At 39.0% G+C, this 19,390-nt stretch overlaps 1 protein-coding gene across 2 annotated transcripts in view; it reads left to right on the top strand.

The window, feature by feature from the left end:
- Positions 1-19,390, top strand: part of PIG-C (phosphatidylinositol glycan anchor biosynthesis class C) — a 122,550-nt gene that overhangs the window by 2,782 nt on the left and 100,378 nt on the right. For both annotated transcript variants that reach the window (XM_090368661.1, XM_090368662.1), the window contains exon 2: positions 18,029-18,098. In XM_090368661.1, coding sequence (XP_090224787.1) covers positions 18,029-18,098 — 70 coding nt within the window. The remainder of the gene's footprint in view (positions 1-18,028; positions 18,099-19,390) is intronic.

Raw genomic sequence — 19,390 nt, forward strand, 5'->3', positions numbered from 1 at the left:
TACACAAATTGGAGCAGTGTGACATTGGAGGCAAATTGCTGCTATGGATAAAGGGGTGGTTGAGGGGGAGAAGACAGAGAGTTGTAATCAATGGACACTGCTCATCATGGACTGATGTTATTAGTGGAGTCCCTCAGGGCTTGGCCCATTATTGTTTTCTGTATTTATAAATGATATTGGTGATGGTATATCAAGCTTAATGTCCAAGTTTGTAGACGATACAAAGGTTGGCAGGGTTGTCAAGGACACTACTGACACTATGCTACTGCAACAGGATCTGGAAAGGTTGAGCAGATGGGCTGAGAGGTGGCAAATGAAGTTTAACATTGACAAATGTAAAGTACTACACATGGGAAACAGCAACCCCAGAGCAACGTATCAACTCTGTGGTACTACACTGACAGTGGTAGAGAATGAAAGGGACTTGGGGGTGGTTGTGCAGGCAGATATGAAGTTCTCTGAGCAGTGCAGACGGGCTGTAAGAGTAGCTCATGGAGTATTGTCAATGATATACAGGAATTTTTCCAGCAGGGATAAGGAAGTGATTATTCCCTTGTATAAGGCAATGGTCAGGCCACACCTAGAGTACTGTATACAGGTCGGGAGGCCTCATTTCAAGAAGGATGTAGAGCTGCTGGAACGAGTACAGAGAAGGGCAACAAGATTAGTGAATGGAACAAAGGGGTGCTCTTACGAAGAAAGGCTTAAGTTTTGCAAATTACAGTGTTTGGAGACTAGGCACCAGCGAGGTGATCTGATAGAGGTGTATTAAAGCCTTGAATGGTTTGAGCATGCTCAATGCTGATGGGATTCTCCCTCTAGCTCAGAAAAATCACCTGAGAGGGCATAAATTCAAATTGAGGAAAGACAGATGTAGGATAGACGTGCGGAAATTTGCCTTTAGCCAGTGGGTGGTTGGTTGGTGGAACAGACTTCCATCCCTTGTAGTGGAGGTTGATAGCCTAAATAAGTTTAAGGCTCAGCTGGACAGGTATTTTGAACGAACAGAGGGGTGAAGTGGAAGTGGGTTTTTTTTTTTTTTTTTTGGCTGATGCTGCATAAGCTTGCTTTCTTGCATCAAATGCCTCTACTAATGCTAATGCTAACAGTATAGTAGTTGTACAAAATTTGGGAACTCTACAATTGTTTGTTATAGTGCATACAGGTAAGAGGAAGTGATTATGGAAAGAGTGGCCGCAGATCCATTATCCTTTTTCTGTTTCTGAGGTGCAAAACCTAAACGGGATGATGAGTGCAGTATGAGTATGTGGGTATGATGAGAAACACGTATATAGTATTGTTGCACTTCAAGTGGAGGATGTGCCTGCGATATCTGCATTTATACTGTAGAAATTCCAGAGTGCCCAATTTTCAATAGAGTGGAACACAGAACCTTTTTTGTTTCTGAAGGTGCATAACCTAAAACAGTTAGTGAGATGAGTGCAATAAGTGGTATGATTTAGGGTGACCAGATTAATTAAAAATTTGATATCTGAGTATTCATGCTTATGATATCTGAGTATTCATGCGTATTATATCTAAAAAAAAAAAAATGAGCAATTTTAATAACAGATATTTTATTTCTATATTTTGTTGAATTTTACAAGTTCCTGGAATGCAAAATTAGTGTAATTTTAATAAAATTAACCGAATTATAGCCTGTGCTTTAATTAATTTAATTTGGAAAATTTTATTGCAAGAGTTATAAACACTAAAGGAAACTTTTTTATAAATATTAACATCAAATGTTTTACATAATTGTTTACAATACATATTCAATATCACTAATAAATTTTAAAAGCAGTAAAGGGCCTACCATCAGCCTTTGTGAAACCATTACCGACCCTTCTCATCTGGTGAGTATGGGCTTGGCACACCCAGGGTCCTGAGCTGGATATCATCATTCTTCTCTTTCTTCGTGATTCCTTTCTACTTCTCTCTCTCTCTCTCTCTCTCTGGGTAACTCAGAATTTTCTTTGGCGGCTCCGTGGGCAGTAGTTGCAGTGCATAGCACATGCTTCTTGATTAGACCGGGGTTCGAGCCCGTGACTACCAAATACGGAGGATGCGGAAAGGTCAGGGAATGACCACCGCATATCTCCAGAGTAATATGGCCTTAGTTGCTAATGCTCCTAAAAACCAAATAACAACAACAGAATTTTCTTCTTGTCTAGTGCAGAATAAGCCTCAGGCTTCCTTGCACCTTATGGCTAATAATAATAATAAACCTGATTTATTTTATCAAAAAAAATATATATACTTAGCAATACTTTTCATTTGAACACATTTTTTTTAACAGTTTTTCATTTCCTCTCTCATGCATGTGCGTCAGGAAAGGTTGGTTTATATAATTGGAGATTTCATTATGATTATTTCAATACATATAAAGTTTAAAATTAATTGTTGTAAGAATTTAATTAATATTGTAATTCTGGTTATTAACAATACAAAAAATTTTATAAATATTATATAGCCTTTTTTTTATGGAATGTCTTTTTTTACAATGAAATAAAAAAGAAGTCAAGTAGAATGTAAAAGGTTGCAAAATAAGCATAATATAAATATTCTATAACCCTCTTTGTAAATAGGATAGAATGTCAATTTTTGAGTCTTTAAGGGTGCATTTTAACAACAACTTTATCGTCAGTTAATTCTTTCTTCCTAAGTAATCATCTAAACAGGGTGTTTTATGATTTCTGCTTTTTTAAAATATCACATTTCTATTATACCCCGAAATGGGGTGTCTGTTAACTAGTACGATGGCAGACACCTCTGTAGTATAGTTGCATGGTAGTTTAAGTACCTTAAGTGGAAGATGTTCCTGGAAAATCTGCATTTATGATGCAGAAATTTAAGAGTGCCCAACAACAGCTGATAAAGGGTGAAGCTAATACATGTGAAGAAAGTAGAGGAACCATTTCTGGAAGATTGCCGTATAACAAGTTATACATTTGTCCACAAAGTCTCAGAGTGCTGGATTTGTGGAAAATGTCATGTAGGGTCACTTGCATTTTCATAAGGTTTCTGCTCAATGGAATTCTTGACTCTGATACTGAAAACAACTAAGATGTATTACAAATTCTGACTTGTACTGAAAAGTTTGAAATAAATGAAGCTGGGGTAGATGGAATCTATCCAGTTATATTGAAGAAGGCAGTGAGGAAGTTTAGCAAATCCTTAGCCGCCATAATTATGAGAGCATCCTTAGATTCAGGGGAAGTCCCCATGGACTGGAGATGTGCAAATGTATCCCTAATTCACAAAGTGGGTTCAAAGGGTAACACAAATAATTATATACTGGTGTTTAAAGAAAGTGCATCACCTAGGAATTTCACATTTCTAACAGTTTTGGCAAAACTGTTAGAAATTTATACAACAGTTTTGGTAAAACTGTTGTATAAAGGTTGCAAATGTTTTGATAACGTTTCAGCAATAATTGTCGTGTTTGGTAAACACGACAGTTATGGGCGAAATTTTATCAGAAGCCCTCAATTTGCTTCAGTTTATCATTTTAAATGGAAAACAAAATGAAAAGTTTACTAGGTGCAAAATAATGTTTAGTTGAACTGCTTCTGGCCCTGATGACAGCAGCACATTGTCGAGGCATTGACAAGATCAATTTCTGAAGATAATCAACTGAGAGTTCGTGGTTCCAAACATGAATTATGGCTTCCTGAAGTTCACAAAGGGTCTTTGGTTTCTTTCTGGAAACTGCAGATTCCACACGATACCAAGTTCTTTATAGAATTCAGGTCAGGGCTGTTTCCTGGCCAGCTAAGAATTGTAATGGACCGTTCTTCCAACCATATTTTCACCTGAAACAAATGTAAATACATTACTGTCGAACCTCTAATGCAGAAATGAAGCTAAAGTAACTACAGAAGTGCACTACTTACACTTTTTGCCCGATGACAAGGAGCAGAATCATCCTGAAAGATGCAGTTACTTGGCAGGTTGAAATGGTCTTTAATGGTTGGCAGCAATTTGCCTTCCAATATAGCCAGGTATCCATTGGCATTTACGGAACCTTTTATAAACTGCAGGTGACCTACTCCACGATATGAAATGCACCCCCATATCATTTGGCTGGTAGGGAATTTCACCGTAGACACAGTACAGTCTGGCTTGCAGCACTCTTTCTTCACCACGTCTACGGTGAATCGTTTGTCTCCCATCACAGCCATGCAGGTTGAATTTCTTCTCATCCTAGAAAATAACTGATTTCCACTTCTCGGGGATCCATTTGAAATGCTCCTTACACAAAATTAATCAGACCTTGTTAAATTTTTGTGTGAGAAGGGGCTTCTTAGGACGACAGGCTACAAGTCCATTTTTGAAGAGGCATCTTCTGACTATTACTGCACTTGCTACCACTCCTGTATGTTCTTCCCATTCTCTTTTCAGCTCAGACAAAGAAGCTTTAAGGTTTTTAAGGCACAAGCACTTCAAAATGGGGTCCTGTTTTGGTGTTAAGACTCGTTTGCATCCGGTTCCTTTTTTCCTATCATCAGAACCATGGTTCTGGTGATAGGAAAAATGTATTCTTGAGTTTGGAAAGAAATCTACTCACTGTTGACTGATTACAAGACACTGAATAAGCAATATGACTGGAAGAACATTCTTCCTCATGTAAAGCAACGATAGCACTCTTTCTTCGTGGCATCAACTGCACGTAACTCGCCATCCTGACACATGCAAAGAATGATTGCAACTCTTTGCAGAGCATGCTTATATAGCTGAAAGTAACAGCTGATGCAATATTATGTCATCACGTATGTGTGTCAATCTTATCTGATGCAATCTGTAAGAAATATTGCCGTATACCTTTGTTATTCAGACAATTACAATTTTACGGGGTAATACACTTTCTTTGAACACCAGTGTAGACCTGTTAGATTAACTTCTGTTCTGGGGAAAATAATGGAGTCACTGGTTAAAGAAATGATGCAGGATCACCTAGACAAGACTCAGTAATAGTTTGGACACAGCATGGGTTTGTTAAGGGGAAGTCTTGTCTGACCAATTTGATTGGATACTATGATGTGGGCACAAAGGAACTGGATGCAAAAAATAATTTCGATATCACATACTTGGATTTTAGGAACGCTTTTGATACTGTTGCACGTGGAAGACTGCTTTACAAATTGGAGTGGTATGGCATTAAGGGCAAGTCACTGCAGTGGATAAAGGGATGGTTGAGTGGGAGACGGCAGAGAGTGGTAATCTATGGACACTGCTCTAGTGGACTAATGTTATTAATGACGTTCCCCAGAGTTTGATGCTGAGGACCATTGTATTGTTTTGTGTATTTATCAATAATATTGATGAAGGTATATCAGGCTTAATGTCCAAGTTTGCAGATGATACAAAGGTTGGCAGGGTTGTTAATGGCAGTAAAGACATTATGCTACTGCAACAGGATCTAGAAAAGTTAGGCAGATGGGCTGAGAAGTGGCAACTGAAGTTTAACATCGACAAATGCAAAGTACTGCATATGGGTAGCAGTAACCCAAGAGAAATGTACCAACTGTGTGGTACACTCGGGAGGTGGAGAATGAAAAAGACCTGAGGGTAATTGTGCTGTTAGCTATGAACTTCTCTGAGCAGTGCAGACAGGCTGCCAGAGCAGGTTATGGGGTTTTGTCAATGATATATAGGAATTTTTCTAGCAGAGACAAGGAGGTAATTATCCCTTTGTATAAGGCCACATCTTGAGTACTGCATATAGGTCTGGAGGCCTCATTTTAGGAACGATGTAGAATTGCTAGAACGAGTACAGAGAAGGGAACAAGACTGGTGAGAGGAACGAAGGGGTGCTCTTACCAAGAGAGGCTTCAGTTCTGCAAGTTGCAGCATGTGGAGACTAGGCACCTGTGAAGTGATCTGATTGAGGTGTATAAGGCCTTGAATGGTTTGAACAGGCTCAATGCTGATGGGATACTCCTGCTTGCTCAGATTTAGAACCTGAGGAAAGACAGTTGTAGAACAGATGTGTGGAAGTTTGCCTTTAGCCAGCGGATAGTTGATTGCTGGAACAGACTTCCATCTTTTGTTGTTGTGGAAGTTCATAGCTTAAATTAATTTAAGGCTGAAGTAGACAAACATTTACAGTGACTGGATGGATGAAATGGGAAGGATTTTTTTTTTTTTTTTTTGGCTGATGCTATATAAGCTTGCTTTATTGCATCATATACCTCAACTAATACTAAAAGTAAATCTATTTATTGATTGCTGCAGTTATAAAATTAAAATTATTAAAATAAAAAAAAATTGTTAGATATATAAAATAAAATTAACAAGCACAGATATTTGTGATAAAAGAATTGTTGTATAAAATTAAATAAACCATAAATTTCACAGTGGGTTTTGACAGATGTATGTTGTCTTTTTCATCTATACAACTCCTTAATAGTGTCATCCTCCATTAAAAGAAAACAGAATATTCTTTTTTTACTATGACTGGTGACCATATCTTGTGATCCAGTTTACAGTTGAGAAAGTGTACATCTGTCAAAACCAATGCATACTATAACTGCTAGGGCATCCTTGGAAATGTTAAGCGGAAATTATCCTACTACCTGAAACAGAACAAAAGTTGATGATGATATCATCTTTTAAGGGCACAAAAGGTTTTATTGTTGTATACGTTGGCACTAATGACATTGAGTTAACAGATACAGATAAATGTTGAAAAAAGTCACGAGTTAGGGTTAAATTTGAAGGTGTCTGCAATTCTGCACAGACACAATAGGAAGGATTATATGATGAGAGCCTTGTCAATCAATTCGGCTCTAGGGAGATTGTGCTTGGTTCATGGGGTAGAATTTTTCCCAGCATGGTCTGTGTTTGTTAAAAGGAGAGATTGCTCTATAGGGATGGGATACACTTAAATAGAAAAGGTGCAAGAATATTTGTGATGCTAACAAGGCAACGTTAGGTGGGTTAGAAAACTTTTTTTTATGAAAACCCCAAACACGAGAGGTATTAGAACCTATAGTACTTGTTACCGTGCGTGGGTTGCAGGTTGAGAAGACGAAAAAAGATATTTGTTGACATTAGACTTGAACTTCTGTAGACTAATTTTCAGGAAATATGTACGAAGGAAGTTGTTCCAGAAAACAGCAGTTGAACGAATAAACGAGGAAGATGAAAAGTTGGTTCTGTGAGTTTGAAGTTGGACAGTAAATGGATGTTGGCTGATGGCGGCACGTGTTCGGACTGTTGAGACTGAAGAGAGAGCGGGAATAATAGAAGCCAATTCAGAAGAACAGTGCCCATGGAAGGATCTGTAGAAAAGGCCTGCAGCAGAAACAGTACATCTGTGAGACCGAGTGGAGAGACTCTGTTAGAGAGGAGTCATTAATTAACCTAACTGCCCTATTCTGGTGAGCCGACCGGGCTAGCCGGGTGGGTAAAGTGCCTGCCTGGCACCCCAAAGGTCGCGGGTTCGATTCCCGCCTCGGGCTTGGATCAAAGTACTGCAAAAACCTTGGGAGGTGCATTATGGCCACAGAAGCCGATGCGCCAACAACTACCAAAAAAAAAAAAAAAAAAAAAAAAAAAAAGCCCTCTTCTGAATGGAATCTAGAAGCCTGAGAGGTTTTGGGGGGCACCGCCCCAGATGTGGTAGGGCCGATTTGCGATTTGTACTGAGTGAACAGCTGATTGGAAGAAAAGTAACGCTGAGAGCAAAAAGAGAAAACCAAGTTTTTTTAAATGCAGAGGAAGCTCAAGGAACAGTACATCAGTTTTAAAAGTGGTATTGGAGAGAAGATATCTGCTGGCAAATTCAGTTTGGAGGACTGTGAGGTAAGAATTTTACATATTCAGGAAAGCAATAAGCAAATAATTTAGAAAATTATTTGCAATAAGATTACAGATTTAAGGTTTATGTGCTCATTGTCAAGTTAAGGGCCATAAGAGTGAGTAGAAGATGAAAGTAGAGTTGTGGCATGGATGGATTGCATAGAATGTTGTAGAAATTCAGATGAAATGTCTTACAGAATTATTAAGAATATTGTAATTATATGTTCTCATCTACCTGGTAGGTTTGTGACATTCAGTGTGCAATTGCATCTTTGTCTCTCCCTGTCGCCTCTTTCAACTTATGATACCCTATCAGTATCTATATCAAGTCATCTAACATACCAGTTCTTTTCCTCTCAGTTTCTTGTTTATCATCCTTCTTTCAGTTTCATCCTTTAACCAAATGTCTTATCTAGTGTTTCTTTGTTTTCTAAATACCCTCCTCAATACTTACTCATTTCTAATCTGTCTATCCATTTCATGCTTTCAAGCCTCTATACCTTTTCTTAAATGTGTATGTGCCTCCACATTTCAAAAGGCTTCAATTCTAATACCTCCTCTTCCTCACTCTTTGGTATCCATATCTCTGGCCTATGAGGCATGATGCTCCATACAAACATTTAATTAACCTTTTACTGAATTCAGTATCCATTCATTCATTCATTCTCCCTCAAAATATTGGTTTCCTCTTTCAAATGCAGTATTACCCATTGAAATTCTAGATCTTATTTCTTGATTACTTCTTTTGTTATTTGTTATTTCTTTTGTCTCATCTTCCATTCTCTTCACAACTTTTCTTAACATGTCTATGCTTGGCCACAGAGTCTTGGGTCATGCATGAACTGTAAATGTTCACTGTGAAGAGCAACCCACCAGTGAGTCGCTTCATCATACACCCCACCTTTACAGACATGTTGTATAAGAACAGCAGGAAAATATTTAAAATTTGTTTTTATTACAAAACCTACATATTGGTTTTTTAATAAAAGTTGGTTTTTGGGTGTCTGCTAAATGGAAACTCGCAAAATGAGGCATGGATTAGAGATGCAATACCTGGATTAGAGATGCAATACAGGACCACCTCAATAAGAATGGAATCTTTAAAGGGAGCGTGGAAGGCTTGTTTCGCCTATCTGGCTAATTACTATCATCATCATCATCAGCCATTTTCAATCCACTGCAGGATGAAGACCTCTCCAGCAACTTTCCAGTTTCTTCTGTTTTGAGCACTGGCCATCCATTTACTACCCAAAAACTCATGAATTTCATCTATCCATCTCCGCCTTTGTCTTCCAGGTTTTCTTCTAGCTCCTCTTGGATACCATTCTGTTATTTTCTTATGTCCATTTGTCCATTTTCTTATGTCCATTTGTCTATTAGTCCATTTGTCATCATGTCTTCGAGCTATGTGTCCTGCCCAAGACCATTTTAGTTCTTTAGTTTTGATAAGAATGTCCTTTACTTGAGTTTGCTGCCTAATCTAATTACTATGTTGTAGAGTAATTTTGACTTTAGAATAATAGAAATAAGACAAATAATGAAAATACATCTTGCTACTTAGATCCAGAACATTTAGTAGCTTTCCTGTACAATTTAGTAGAATATTTATAGTGCTTTGCATTAGATGGTCCTTGAGGTTGTCACAGACATTCTCTCAGATATGCCAGACAAGCTGTACTTGCTACCTGGGAGTCTAAATGCTGATGGAACTGATATTCGGGTGACATTCAAGGCAAGTGGACCCAATTTCGGTGAAGTCTGGACAGTCTGTGACAGCCAAATCCTCTGCTTTCACCTTCACGATGGTGGGACTGTTAGTAATCCTGGGTATAACCTCCATGCACAAGAACACTGTGGGTGACCACCCAGGTGTGAACCAACATAAGCAGGGGTCGAGGTGTGGCGCCCACACCACATGGAGGTCCTTTACTTGAGTTTGCTGCCTAATCTAATTACTATGTTGTAGAGTAATTTTGACTTTAGAATAATAGAAATAAGACAAATAATGAAAATACATCTTGCTACTTAGATCCAGAACATTTAGTAGCTTTCCTGTACAATTTAGTAGAATATTTATAGTGCTTTGCATTAGATGGTCCTTGAGGTTGTCACAGACATTCTCTCAGATATGCCAGACAAGCTGTACTTGCTACCTGGGAGTCTAAATGCTGATGGAACTGATATTCGGGTGACATTCAAGGCAAGTGGACCCAATTTCGGTGAAGTCTGGACAGTCTGTGACAGCCAAATCCTCTGCTTTCACCTTCACGATGGTGGGACTGTTAGTAATCCTGGGTATAACCTCCATGCACAAGTACATGGTGGGTGACCACCCAGGTGTGAACCAACATAAGCAGGGGTCGAGGTGTGGCGCCCACACCACATGGAGGAACGCCGCCCCTCTATGTTACCAGGCAGTACTAGGTGGTACATGACTCTCATCAACCAGTGCAATACCACCACTTTGCTTATTGGAGGCTTGAAGTGGTGGAACCCATGTTTAGTCTCTAGAGCTAAGTTCTGGTCAACCCTTCCCTATCTCTTCCATCATGCAGTATGATTGATGACTTTTGATGTTATGATGAACATCGTGGCGAGATCCAATATTCCTTACATTTCGAGGGTACAGCTCTAAAACGGTGTTCGCAGGCTGGCCGCTAGTTAGTACACCGGTAACTCTCTAGGAAGCTTCCGGATCAGCAAGTGTATAATCATGCTACCTCTACTCTGCCAGATAGTTACTGGAGGGAGTCCGAGTAGTGTGTATGCGGGGAGCATTGTCGACGCCACGTTATGTCAAAGATCTGGGTATATTCTTACCATGTGTATGCCATATCCAAAAATTTCATTACTTCATACAGCATGTCCCACCCACTTTTTCTTACTATTGAATACACCATGAATTGTCAAACTAATAGAGCAAGCTTATCTGCGAAAAGATCTAAACATCCCAAGCACTTCCTAATTCATTTCACAAATATACGTGGTCTCAATTCTAATCTCAACGATGTCCATTTCCACTTGCAGTCTGCCAAGCCCCATGTACTTTTTCTGACAGAATCTCAGTTATCGGTTGATTCAACTACTGCTCATCTCAGATGCCCAAATTATTCGCTGTATGATTCCTTTCGCCTCAAAGGTGGTACTTGTGCATATGTCCATTCTGATATTCTCTGTCAGAGACTTGACAATTTGGAATCTCCTCTCTTTGATCTTCTCTGGCTTAAAATCTCTCTACCTCATTGTGTCAAATTCATACGTTGTCTCTACCGTTCTCCCAACTCCACCAATCACTTGGAGCTCTTTGACTTCCTCACTTTGCAACTTGACTTTCCCCAGTCCAACTTTCCTAACAATGAGGTAATTTTCCTTGGTGATTTTAATGTTCACAACTCCAGCTGGCTTCCGTTTTCTAGTCACACCGACGCAGCTGGTCGAGATGCTGAGGCTTTTGCAATTATTAATAACCTTGCACAGATTGTTCATTTACCTACAAGAATACCGGAGAATCCTAATCATACAGCCAATACGCTTGATCTTTTTCTCACAAACAACCCTTCTAAGTACACTGTCGAAGTGAGAGGTCCTTTAGGCACTTCAGATCACAACTTGGTGATTATCTCTTCACCAATGGAACCTTTATCTCATGGCTATTCCCAACTTCGTGTTGTTTGGCATTACAAGAATACAAAATGGGATGACCTGCGTCTTTTCCTTGGTCGGATTACTGTTTCAAAACTTCTGATGTCAATGTTTGCTCAGATCGTGTCAGTGAAATTATTCTTGCAGGAATGGAATCCTTTATCCCACATTCCACTTTAACATCTTGTCCTTTTTCTAAACCTTGGTTTTCCCATAAATGTGCTAAGGCTGTTCAAGTGAAGAATGTTGCATATCGTAATTGGCTTGTTTCTAATTCTTCAGTTTCATTTTCTGCGTACACCAAAGCTCGCAACAATTGTAAAGCAGTTATTAATCAGTCCAAACTAGAGTGAGTTTGAACAGGCTAAGAGTAGAAAACTTGCTTCTTGCCCTAATGGAAGCCGAGCATTCTGGTCTCTTGCCAATGCTATTGGCCACAACTTTTGCCCAGCTCTGTCCAAACCAGATGATTCTGTTGTCACTTCAGCCAAGGATAAAGCTGACCTGCTAGCATCCCATTTTTCTTCCAACTCATGTATTAATGATCTTGGTAAAACACCTCCCACCATTCCCAACATGCTCCATTCAATGCCTCCTGTGGTCTTCCGTCAAAAAGATGTCAGAAGGATTTTGACGAATCTTGATGCTAAGAAGGCTCCAGATCTCGATGGTATTTCTCCACTTGTTCTCAAAACCTGTGCTCCTGAATCACTTTCTTATTCCAAAGGTGTTTTTCCTTCTGCTTGGAAATTTGCTCATATCCAGCCAGTTCTTAAAAAGGGTGACAAATCTCTCCCATTCAGTTATCATCCCATTGCAATTACTTCTACTCTTTCTAAAGTAATGGAGAAATCAATTAGCCGCCAACTCTTAAACTGCCTAGACACCTTCCGTCTGATCAACGATCACCAGTATGGATTCCGTCAGTGTCGATCCACTGGTGATATTCTGGCTTATGTTACCCATTTATGGACTAATTCAATGGAAAGGTTCGGTGAAACACAAGTAGTTGCTCTTGACATCTCAAAGGCTTTTGATCGTGTTTGGCATAAAGGTCTTCTAAACAAGCTTCCATCTTATGGTTTGCCAACTGTTTTTAGTAATTGGTTATCCAGTTTTCTCTGTGATCGCTCACTGAGGGTGATGGTAGATGGCTCTCTGTCTTCTAACTTTTCCACTAATGCTGGTATCCCCCAAGGTTCAGTTCTTTCCCCCACTCTTTTTCTCTTGTATATTAATGACCTTCTTCCATTGACTGGAAATCCTATCCATAGTTTTGCCGATGATAGCACATTGCATTCCACTTTCCATTTTGAGAAACCTTGTCCTGCGCAATCAGCTTCAACTTCTCGAAAATCTGCTACCAATTCCTTAAATGCGTATCTTCAGGTAATTCTCCAGTGGGACAAAGACAACCTAGTTCATTTCAACCCTTCTAAAACTCATTCTTGTCTTATAGCTCGCAAAAAGGATTCTTCTGTTCCTATGCTTATCTTTAGTGACACTCTGATTTCTCGGCAAAATGATATATCTCTTTTGGGGATTACCCTGGCTTCTAATCTCTCTTGGTACAAGCACATTACAAATATTGCTTCCTCTGCATCTAAAAAACTTGGTTTTCTCTTTCGCTCTAGGCGTTACTTTTCTTCCAAACAGCTGCTCACTCTGTATAAATCGCAAATCTGCCGTGCCATGGAATATTGTTCCCACATCTGGGGTGGTGCCCCCAAAATCTCTCTCAGGCTTCTATATTCCATTCAGAAGAGGGCAGTTAGGCTAATTAATGATTCATCTTTAACAAAGACTCTCCACTCGCTGTCTCATAGACGCACTGTTTCTGCTGTATGCCTCTTCTACAGATACTTCCATGGGCACTGTTCTTCTGAATTGGCTTCTATAATTCCCGCTCTCTCATTCAAAACAGTCCAAACACGTGACGCCACCAGCCAACATCCATTTACTGTCCAACTTGAAACTCTCAGAACTAACTTTTCATCTTCCTCGTTTATTCATTCAACTGCCGTTTTCTGGAACAACCTTCCTTCATACGTATTTCCTGAAAATTACAGTCTACAGAAGTTCAAGTCCAATGTCAACAAATATCTTCTTTCATCTTCTCAACCTCCATCCCAAGCACGGTACTAAGTACTATAAGTTCTAATACCTCTTGTGTTTGGGGTTTACATAAAAAAAAAAAAAAAAAAAAAAAAGATACACAATACATCTCTGGTTTGGGGGTGGGAGTTCTTCAGCAGCAATTGTAATTTAAATACCAATTACATCGTATTGCTTAGGTGCATAATACATACAATTTATTAAAAATATATATAATTTTATGTAAGTTGTATAATATATTAAATAAATTATATTACATGTTGGTATCAAGAGAGAACAAGAACGAGTACAGAGAAGGGCAACAAGATTGGTGAATGGAACAAAGGGGTGCTCTTACGAAGAAAGGCTTAAGTTTTGCAAATTACAGTGTCTGGAGACTAGGCACCAGCGAGGTGATCTGATAGAGGTGTATAAAGCCTTGAATGGTTTGAGCATGCTCAATGCTGATGGGATTCTTCCTCTTGCTCAGAATAATCACCTGAGAGGGCATAAATTCAAATTGAGGAAAGACAGATGTAGGATAGACGTGAGGAAATTTGCCTTTAGCCAGCGTGTGGTTGGTTGGTGGAACAGACTTCCATCCCTTGTCGTGGAAATTGATAGCCTGAATAAGTTTAAGGCTCAGCTGGACGGGTATTTTGAACGAACAGAGGGGTGAAGTGGAAGTGGTTATTTTTTATTTATTTTTTTATTTATTTATTTTTTTTGGCTCATGCTGCATAAGCTTGCTTTCTTGCATCAAATGCCTCTACTAATATAAGACAAGACTGAGTTTTAGAAGGATTGAAATCAACTAAGTTGTCTTTGCGCCACTGGAGAATTACCTGGAGATCGGCATTTAAGGAATTGGTAGCAGATATTTGAGAAGATGAAGCTGATTGAGCAGGGCAAGATTTCTCAAAATGGAAAGTGGATTGCAATGTGCTATTATCGGCAAAACTATGAATAGGATTTCCAGTCAATGGAAGAAGGTCATTAATATACAAGAGGAAAAGAGTGGGGGGAAAGAACTGAACCTTGGGGAACACCAGCATTAGTGGAGAGGTTAGAAGACAGAGAGCCATCTACCATCACCCTCAGTGAGCGATCAGAGAGAAAACTGGAAAACCATCTTATTTAGAAGACCTTTATGCCAAATACGATCAAAAGCCTTTGAGAAGTCAAGAGCAACTGCTTGTGTTACACTGAACTTTTCCATTGAATTTGTCCATAAATGCTTAACATATGCCAGAATATCACCAGTGGATCGAATGGTGATTTTCTGTATCACCAGTCGATCCATACTGGCGATCGTTGATCAGACGGAGGTTTCTAGGTAGTTTAAGAGTCGGTGGTTAATTAATTTCACCATTACGTTAGAAAGAGTAGAAGTAATTGCAATGGGACGATAATTGGATGGGAGGGATTTATTACCCTTTTTAGAAACTGGCTGAATACGAGCAAATTTCCAAGCAGAAGGAAAAACACCTTTGGAATAAAAAAAAGTGAAAAAAAGTCAGCAAAGAACAGGAGTAAGTTCAGGAGCATATGTTTTGAGAACAAGTGGAGAAATACCATCAGGACCTGGAGCTTTCTTCATATCAAGATTAGTCAAAACCTTCTGACATCCTTTTGATGAAAGACCAGAGGAGGCATTGAATGGAGCGTGGTGTTTTACCAAGATTTAGATAAAGGATGAGATTTTAAAGTGGAATATGGAATAAAGGATTCTATTCGTACAAGAATAATATCACTGACACGATTTGAGCAAACGTTGACATCAGAAGTTTCGAAACAGTAATCGGACCGATGAAAAGAAATGGGTTGCTAGCAGGTCGTTATCCTTGGCTGAAGTGACAACAGAACCATCTGGTTTTGACAGATGTGGGAGCAGAGATGGGCAAAAGTTGCGGCCAATAGCTTTGGCAACAGAACAGAATTCTCGGCTACCATTAGGGCAAGAAGCAAGTTTTCTATTCTTAGCCTATTCAAAATCTAGTTTGGACTGATTAATAACTGCTTTACAATTGTTGCGAGCTCTGGTGTAGGCAGAAAATGAAACTGAAGAGTTGGAACAAGCCAATTACGATATGCAACATTCTTCTATTGAATTGCCTTAGCACATTTATTGGAAAACCAAGGTTTAGATAAAGGATGAGATTTTAAAGTGGAATATGGAATAAAGGATTCCATTCCTACAAGAATAATATCACTGACACGATTTGAGCAAACGTTGACATCAGAAGTTTCGAAACAGTAATCGGACCAAGGAAAAGAAGAAAAGAAATCTCACAGGTTATCCCATTTTGCATTCTTGTAGTGCCAGACAACACAAGGTTGGGGATAGCCAGGAAATAAAGGCTCGATTGGAGAAAAGGGACAATCATCAGTTTGTGATCTGAGGTGCCTAAAGGACCACTCACTTCAACCATGTATTTAGAAAGGTTGTTTGTGAGAAAAAGATCAAGCGTGTTGGCTGTATGGTTAGGATTGTCTGGTATTCTGGTAGGTAAATGAACAATCTGTGTCAGTTCATTAGTAATTGCAAAAGCCTCAGGGCCTCGACCGTTTGGGTCTGTGTGACTAGAAAACGGAAGCCAGCTGGAGTTGTGAACATTAAAATCACCAAGGAAAATTACCTCACTCTTAGGAAAGTTGGACTGGAGAAAGTCAAGTTGCATAGACAGGAAGTCAAAGAGTTCCAAGTGATTAGTGGAGTTGGGAGAATGGTAGAGACAACAGATGAATTTGACAGAATGAGGTAGAGAGATTTTAAGCCAGAGAAGATCGAAAAGAGGAGATTCCAAATTACAAAGTCTCTGACAGGGAATATTGGAATGGACATATATGCATACCACCTTTGAGGTGAAAGGAATCTTACAGTGAATAATTTGGGCAACTGAGATGAGCAGTGGTTGAATGAACCGATAACTGAGGTTCTGTCAGAAAAAGTACATGGGTTTGGCAGACTGTAAGTGGAAGTGGACATCATTGAGATTAGAACTGAGACCACATATATTAGCGAAATGAAGTTTAGTGTTTGTGAAGTTTAGATGTATTTGCAGATAAGTTTGCTCTATTAGTTTGACAATTCATGGTATTTTCAATGGTAAGAAAAAGTTGCGTGGGGGTGTGGACATGCTGTGTGAAGTAACAAAATTTTTGGTTATGACGTGCACATGGTAAGAATTTTATTATTATTATTATTAGCCATATGTATACCCAGATCCTAGACATAACATGGCCTGGACAATGCCTACCCCCCACATACACTACTCTGATTCCCTCCAGGAAGCCTCCTAGAGAGTTACCAATAGGTTCGGTCCAATGTACTTACTAGCGGCTGGCCTGCGAACACTGTTTTAGAGCTGTACCCTTGAAATGCAAGGAAGTTTGGATCTCACCACGGTGTTCATCATAACCTCAAAAAACATCAATCACACTGCAAGATGGAAGAGATGGGGGGAGCATTGACTGGAACTTAGCTCTGGAGACTAAACGTGGGTTCCACCACTTCAAGCCTCCAGTAAGCAAAGTGGTCGTATTGCACAAGTTGATGAGAGTTATCTACCACATAGTATTGCCTGGTAACATAGAGGGGTGGCATTCCTCTGTGTGGTGTGCCAACCTCGACCCCTGCTTACGTTGGTTCACACCTGGGTGGTCATCCACAGTGTTCTTGTGCATGGGGGGGTTATACCCAGGATTATTAACAGTCCCACCATCGTGAATGTGGCAGCAGAGGATTTGGCTGCCACAGACCGTCCGGACTTCGCTGAAATTGGGTCTTCTTGATTTGAGTGTCACCCGAATATCAGTTCCATCAGCGTTTTAGACTCCCAGGTAGCAAGCACTGCTTGTCTGGCCTATATCTGAGAGAATGTCTGTGACAGCCTTAATAACCTAATATATACTGCCACATGTTTCTGCATCCGTAATGTTCCTTCTCAGTACTAGTATTGTCCATTCCATTTATTTCAGTCAGAACACTTAAGAGACTTAAGACTTAACATATGAGATCTGTTGCATGTTAAGTTAAGTTGGTTATAGTTTCCCATTTATGTGACAGACAGACAGACAGACAGACAGACAGACAGACAGAGACAGACAGACAGACAGACAGACAGACAGACAGACAGAGAGAGAGAGAGAGAGAGAGAGAGAGAGAGAGAGAGAGAGAGAGAGAGAGAGAGAGAGAGAGAGAGAGATTCCTTGTATAATATCTGTCTGATTTGTAGCATGGATATGCATAGTAAATGCACTCATTGACTAAAGTAACAGCAGTGTTTTAAATTAGTACATTCTAATCATATTATAGAATATCATACTGCATTATTCTCATCCAGAATTATGAGAAATTAAACAAACAAAACAAATAAAACTTATACAAAAAAGAAATTAAATTATAATTAAGGAATTTTTTTTTTTTCCATTTAAAAATTAAGCTGTAACTAAGGAATATGTTGTTTCTTTTTTGTTATTTTAGTCAACCTTAGAAGTTATCCATGGTGTGAAACTATCTTAGCGGTTGGTTCTGTAACTCAGGAGATTAGTTGGTGAGCTAGACTTCTAATTTTAGCGGTATTTAAATTTTTTAAAAATAGTGCTTAAATGTTGAATTCTTTGTTGTTCAAAGCACTTGCATGTTATTTTAGTGATGTGAATGTTTCTATTTAATTGATGTTTGTGCATTTTATACAAGTATATGAGCTGAGAAAGTTTGATGACTGAACTGTATTTAGGAAGCGATAAACCGCAATGGCTTTTGGATGGATTTCCTTCGAAGTAGGCTCTTGGACATTGTCTACTCTGATTCCAACACTTCTGCAACTTCTGGATGCATTCTTGTCTTCTTTTGCGATTGCTAATAGTTCCATTGTTGCATTCTGAATTAACTTCTTTATTCATTGCAAAAATGTGATTTTTCAAGAGGGATCTAAGCTTGGGAACAAAAAAAAAAAAAAAAATCACAGGGAGTAAAGTTTGGTGAATATGACTGATGGGGGACTACAGAGAAATATGCTTGGCAAGAAATTCTTGAATGGAAAATGCCACGTGTGCAAGATGTTGTCATGATACAAGCACCAGTTCTGAAGTCAAGTTTTCCAGCTGTTTTTTCCAAATAGCATAGTGCATTTGCCATTTAAGTGTTTGTGTTCCTACTTCTTGGTCTGACTGTGCTAGATAAATTAATAATGAACTTATGAATTCAAGTTCGAATAGCAAAGCTTAATAAAAAACTTTGAATTCATAATGAATCCTATGAGCCAGAATATATGATAGGCACAATTTTCACATACGATCAAGATTGTCGTGCTTTTTTGGGCCATAGATATGATGGAGCCTTTCATTGAGAGGAATTGCTTCTAGGTCATAGCCACATACTAACAGTTTGGTACCAATAACAACGGAAGAAACAAAGGGTGGATCAGTAGCAATATTTTAATGAGACATCACTCATATGAGACATCACCTCTCTTTAATCATCAGTGAGGATGTGAGGCACAAACTTGAGTGAAATGTATTAAATTCCGAAATCATGTGTTAAAATTGATGGCTATATCCCATAAGATATACCAATTTCACTTTCAACTTTATGGATTAATGTCAATTAGTCTTGATTAAATTAGTAGTAGTGGTAAATGATGCAAGAAAGCAAGCTTATATAGCATCAGCCAAAAAAAAAAAAAAAAATCCTTTTTGCTGATTCTTCTTTAAATTTATTCAAACTACTCACTTCCACAACAATGGATGGAAGCTTGTTCCAGCAATTAAACATCCGTTGGCTGAAGACAAACCCCTGCACATCTATTCTGCAACCATCAGTTTGAATTTATGCCCCCCTCAT

Source organism: Mastigoproctus giganteus, chromosome 2 (assembly GCF_048544385.1).
Source record: "Mastigoproctus giganteus isolate SK-2022 chromosome 2, ASM4854438v1, whole genome shotgun sequence".
NCBI lineage: Eukaryota > Metazoa > Arthropoda > Arachnida > Uropygi > Thelyphonidae > Mastigoproctus > Mastigoproctus giganteus.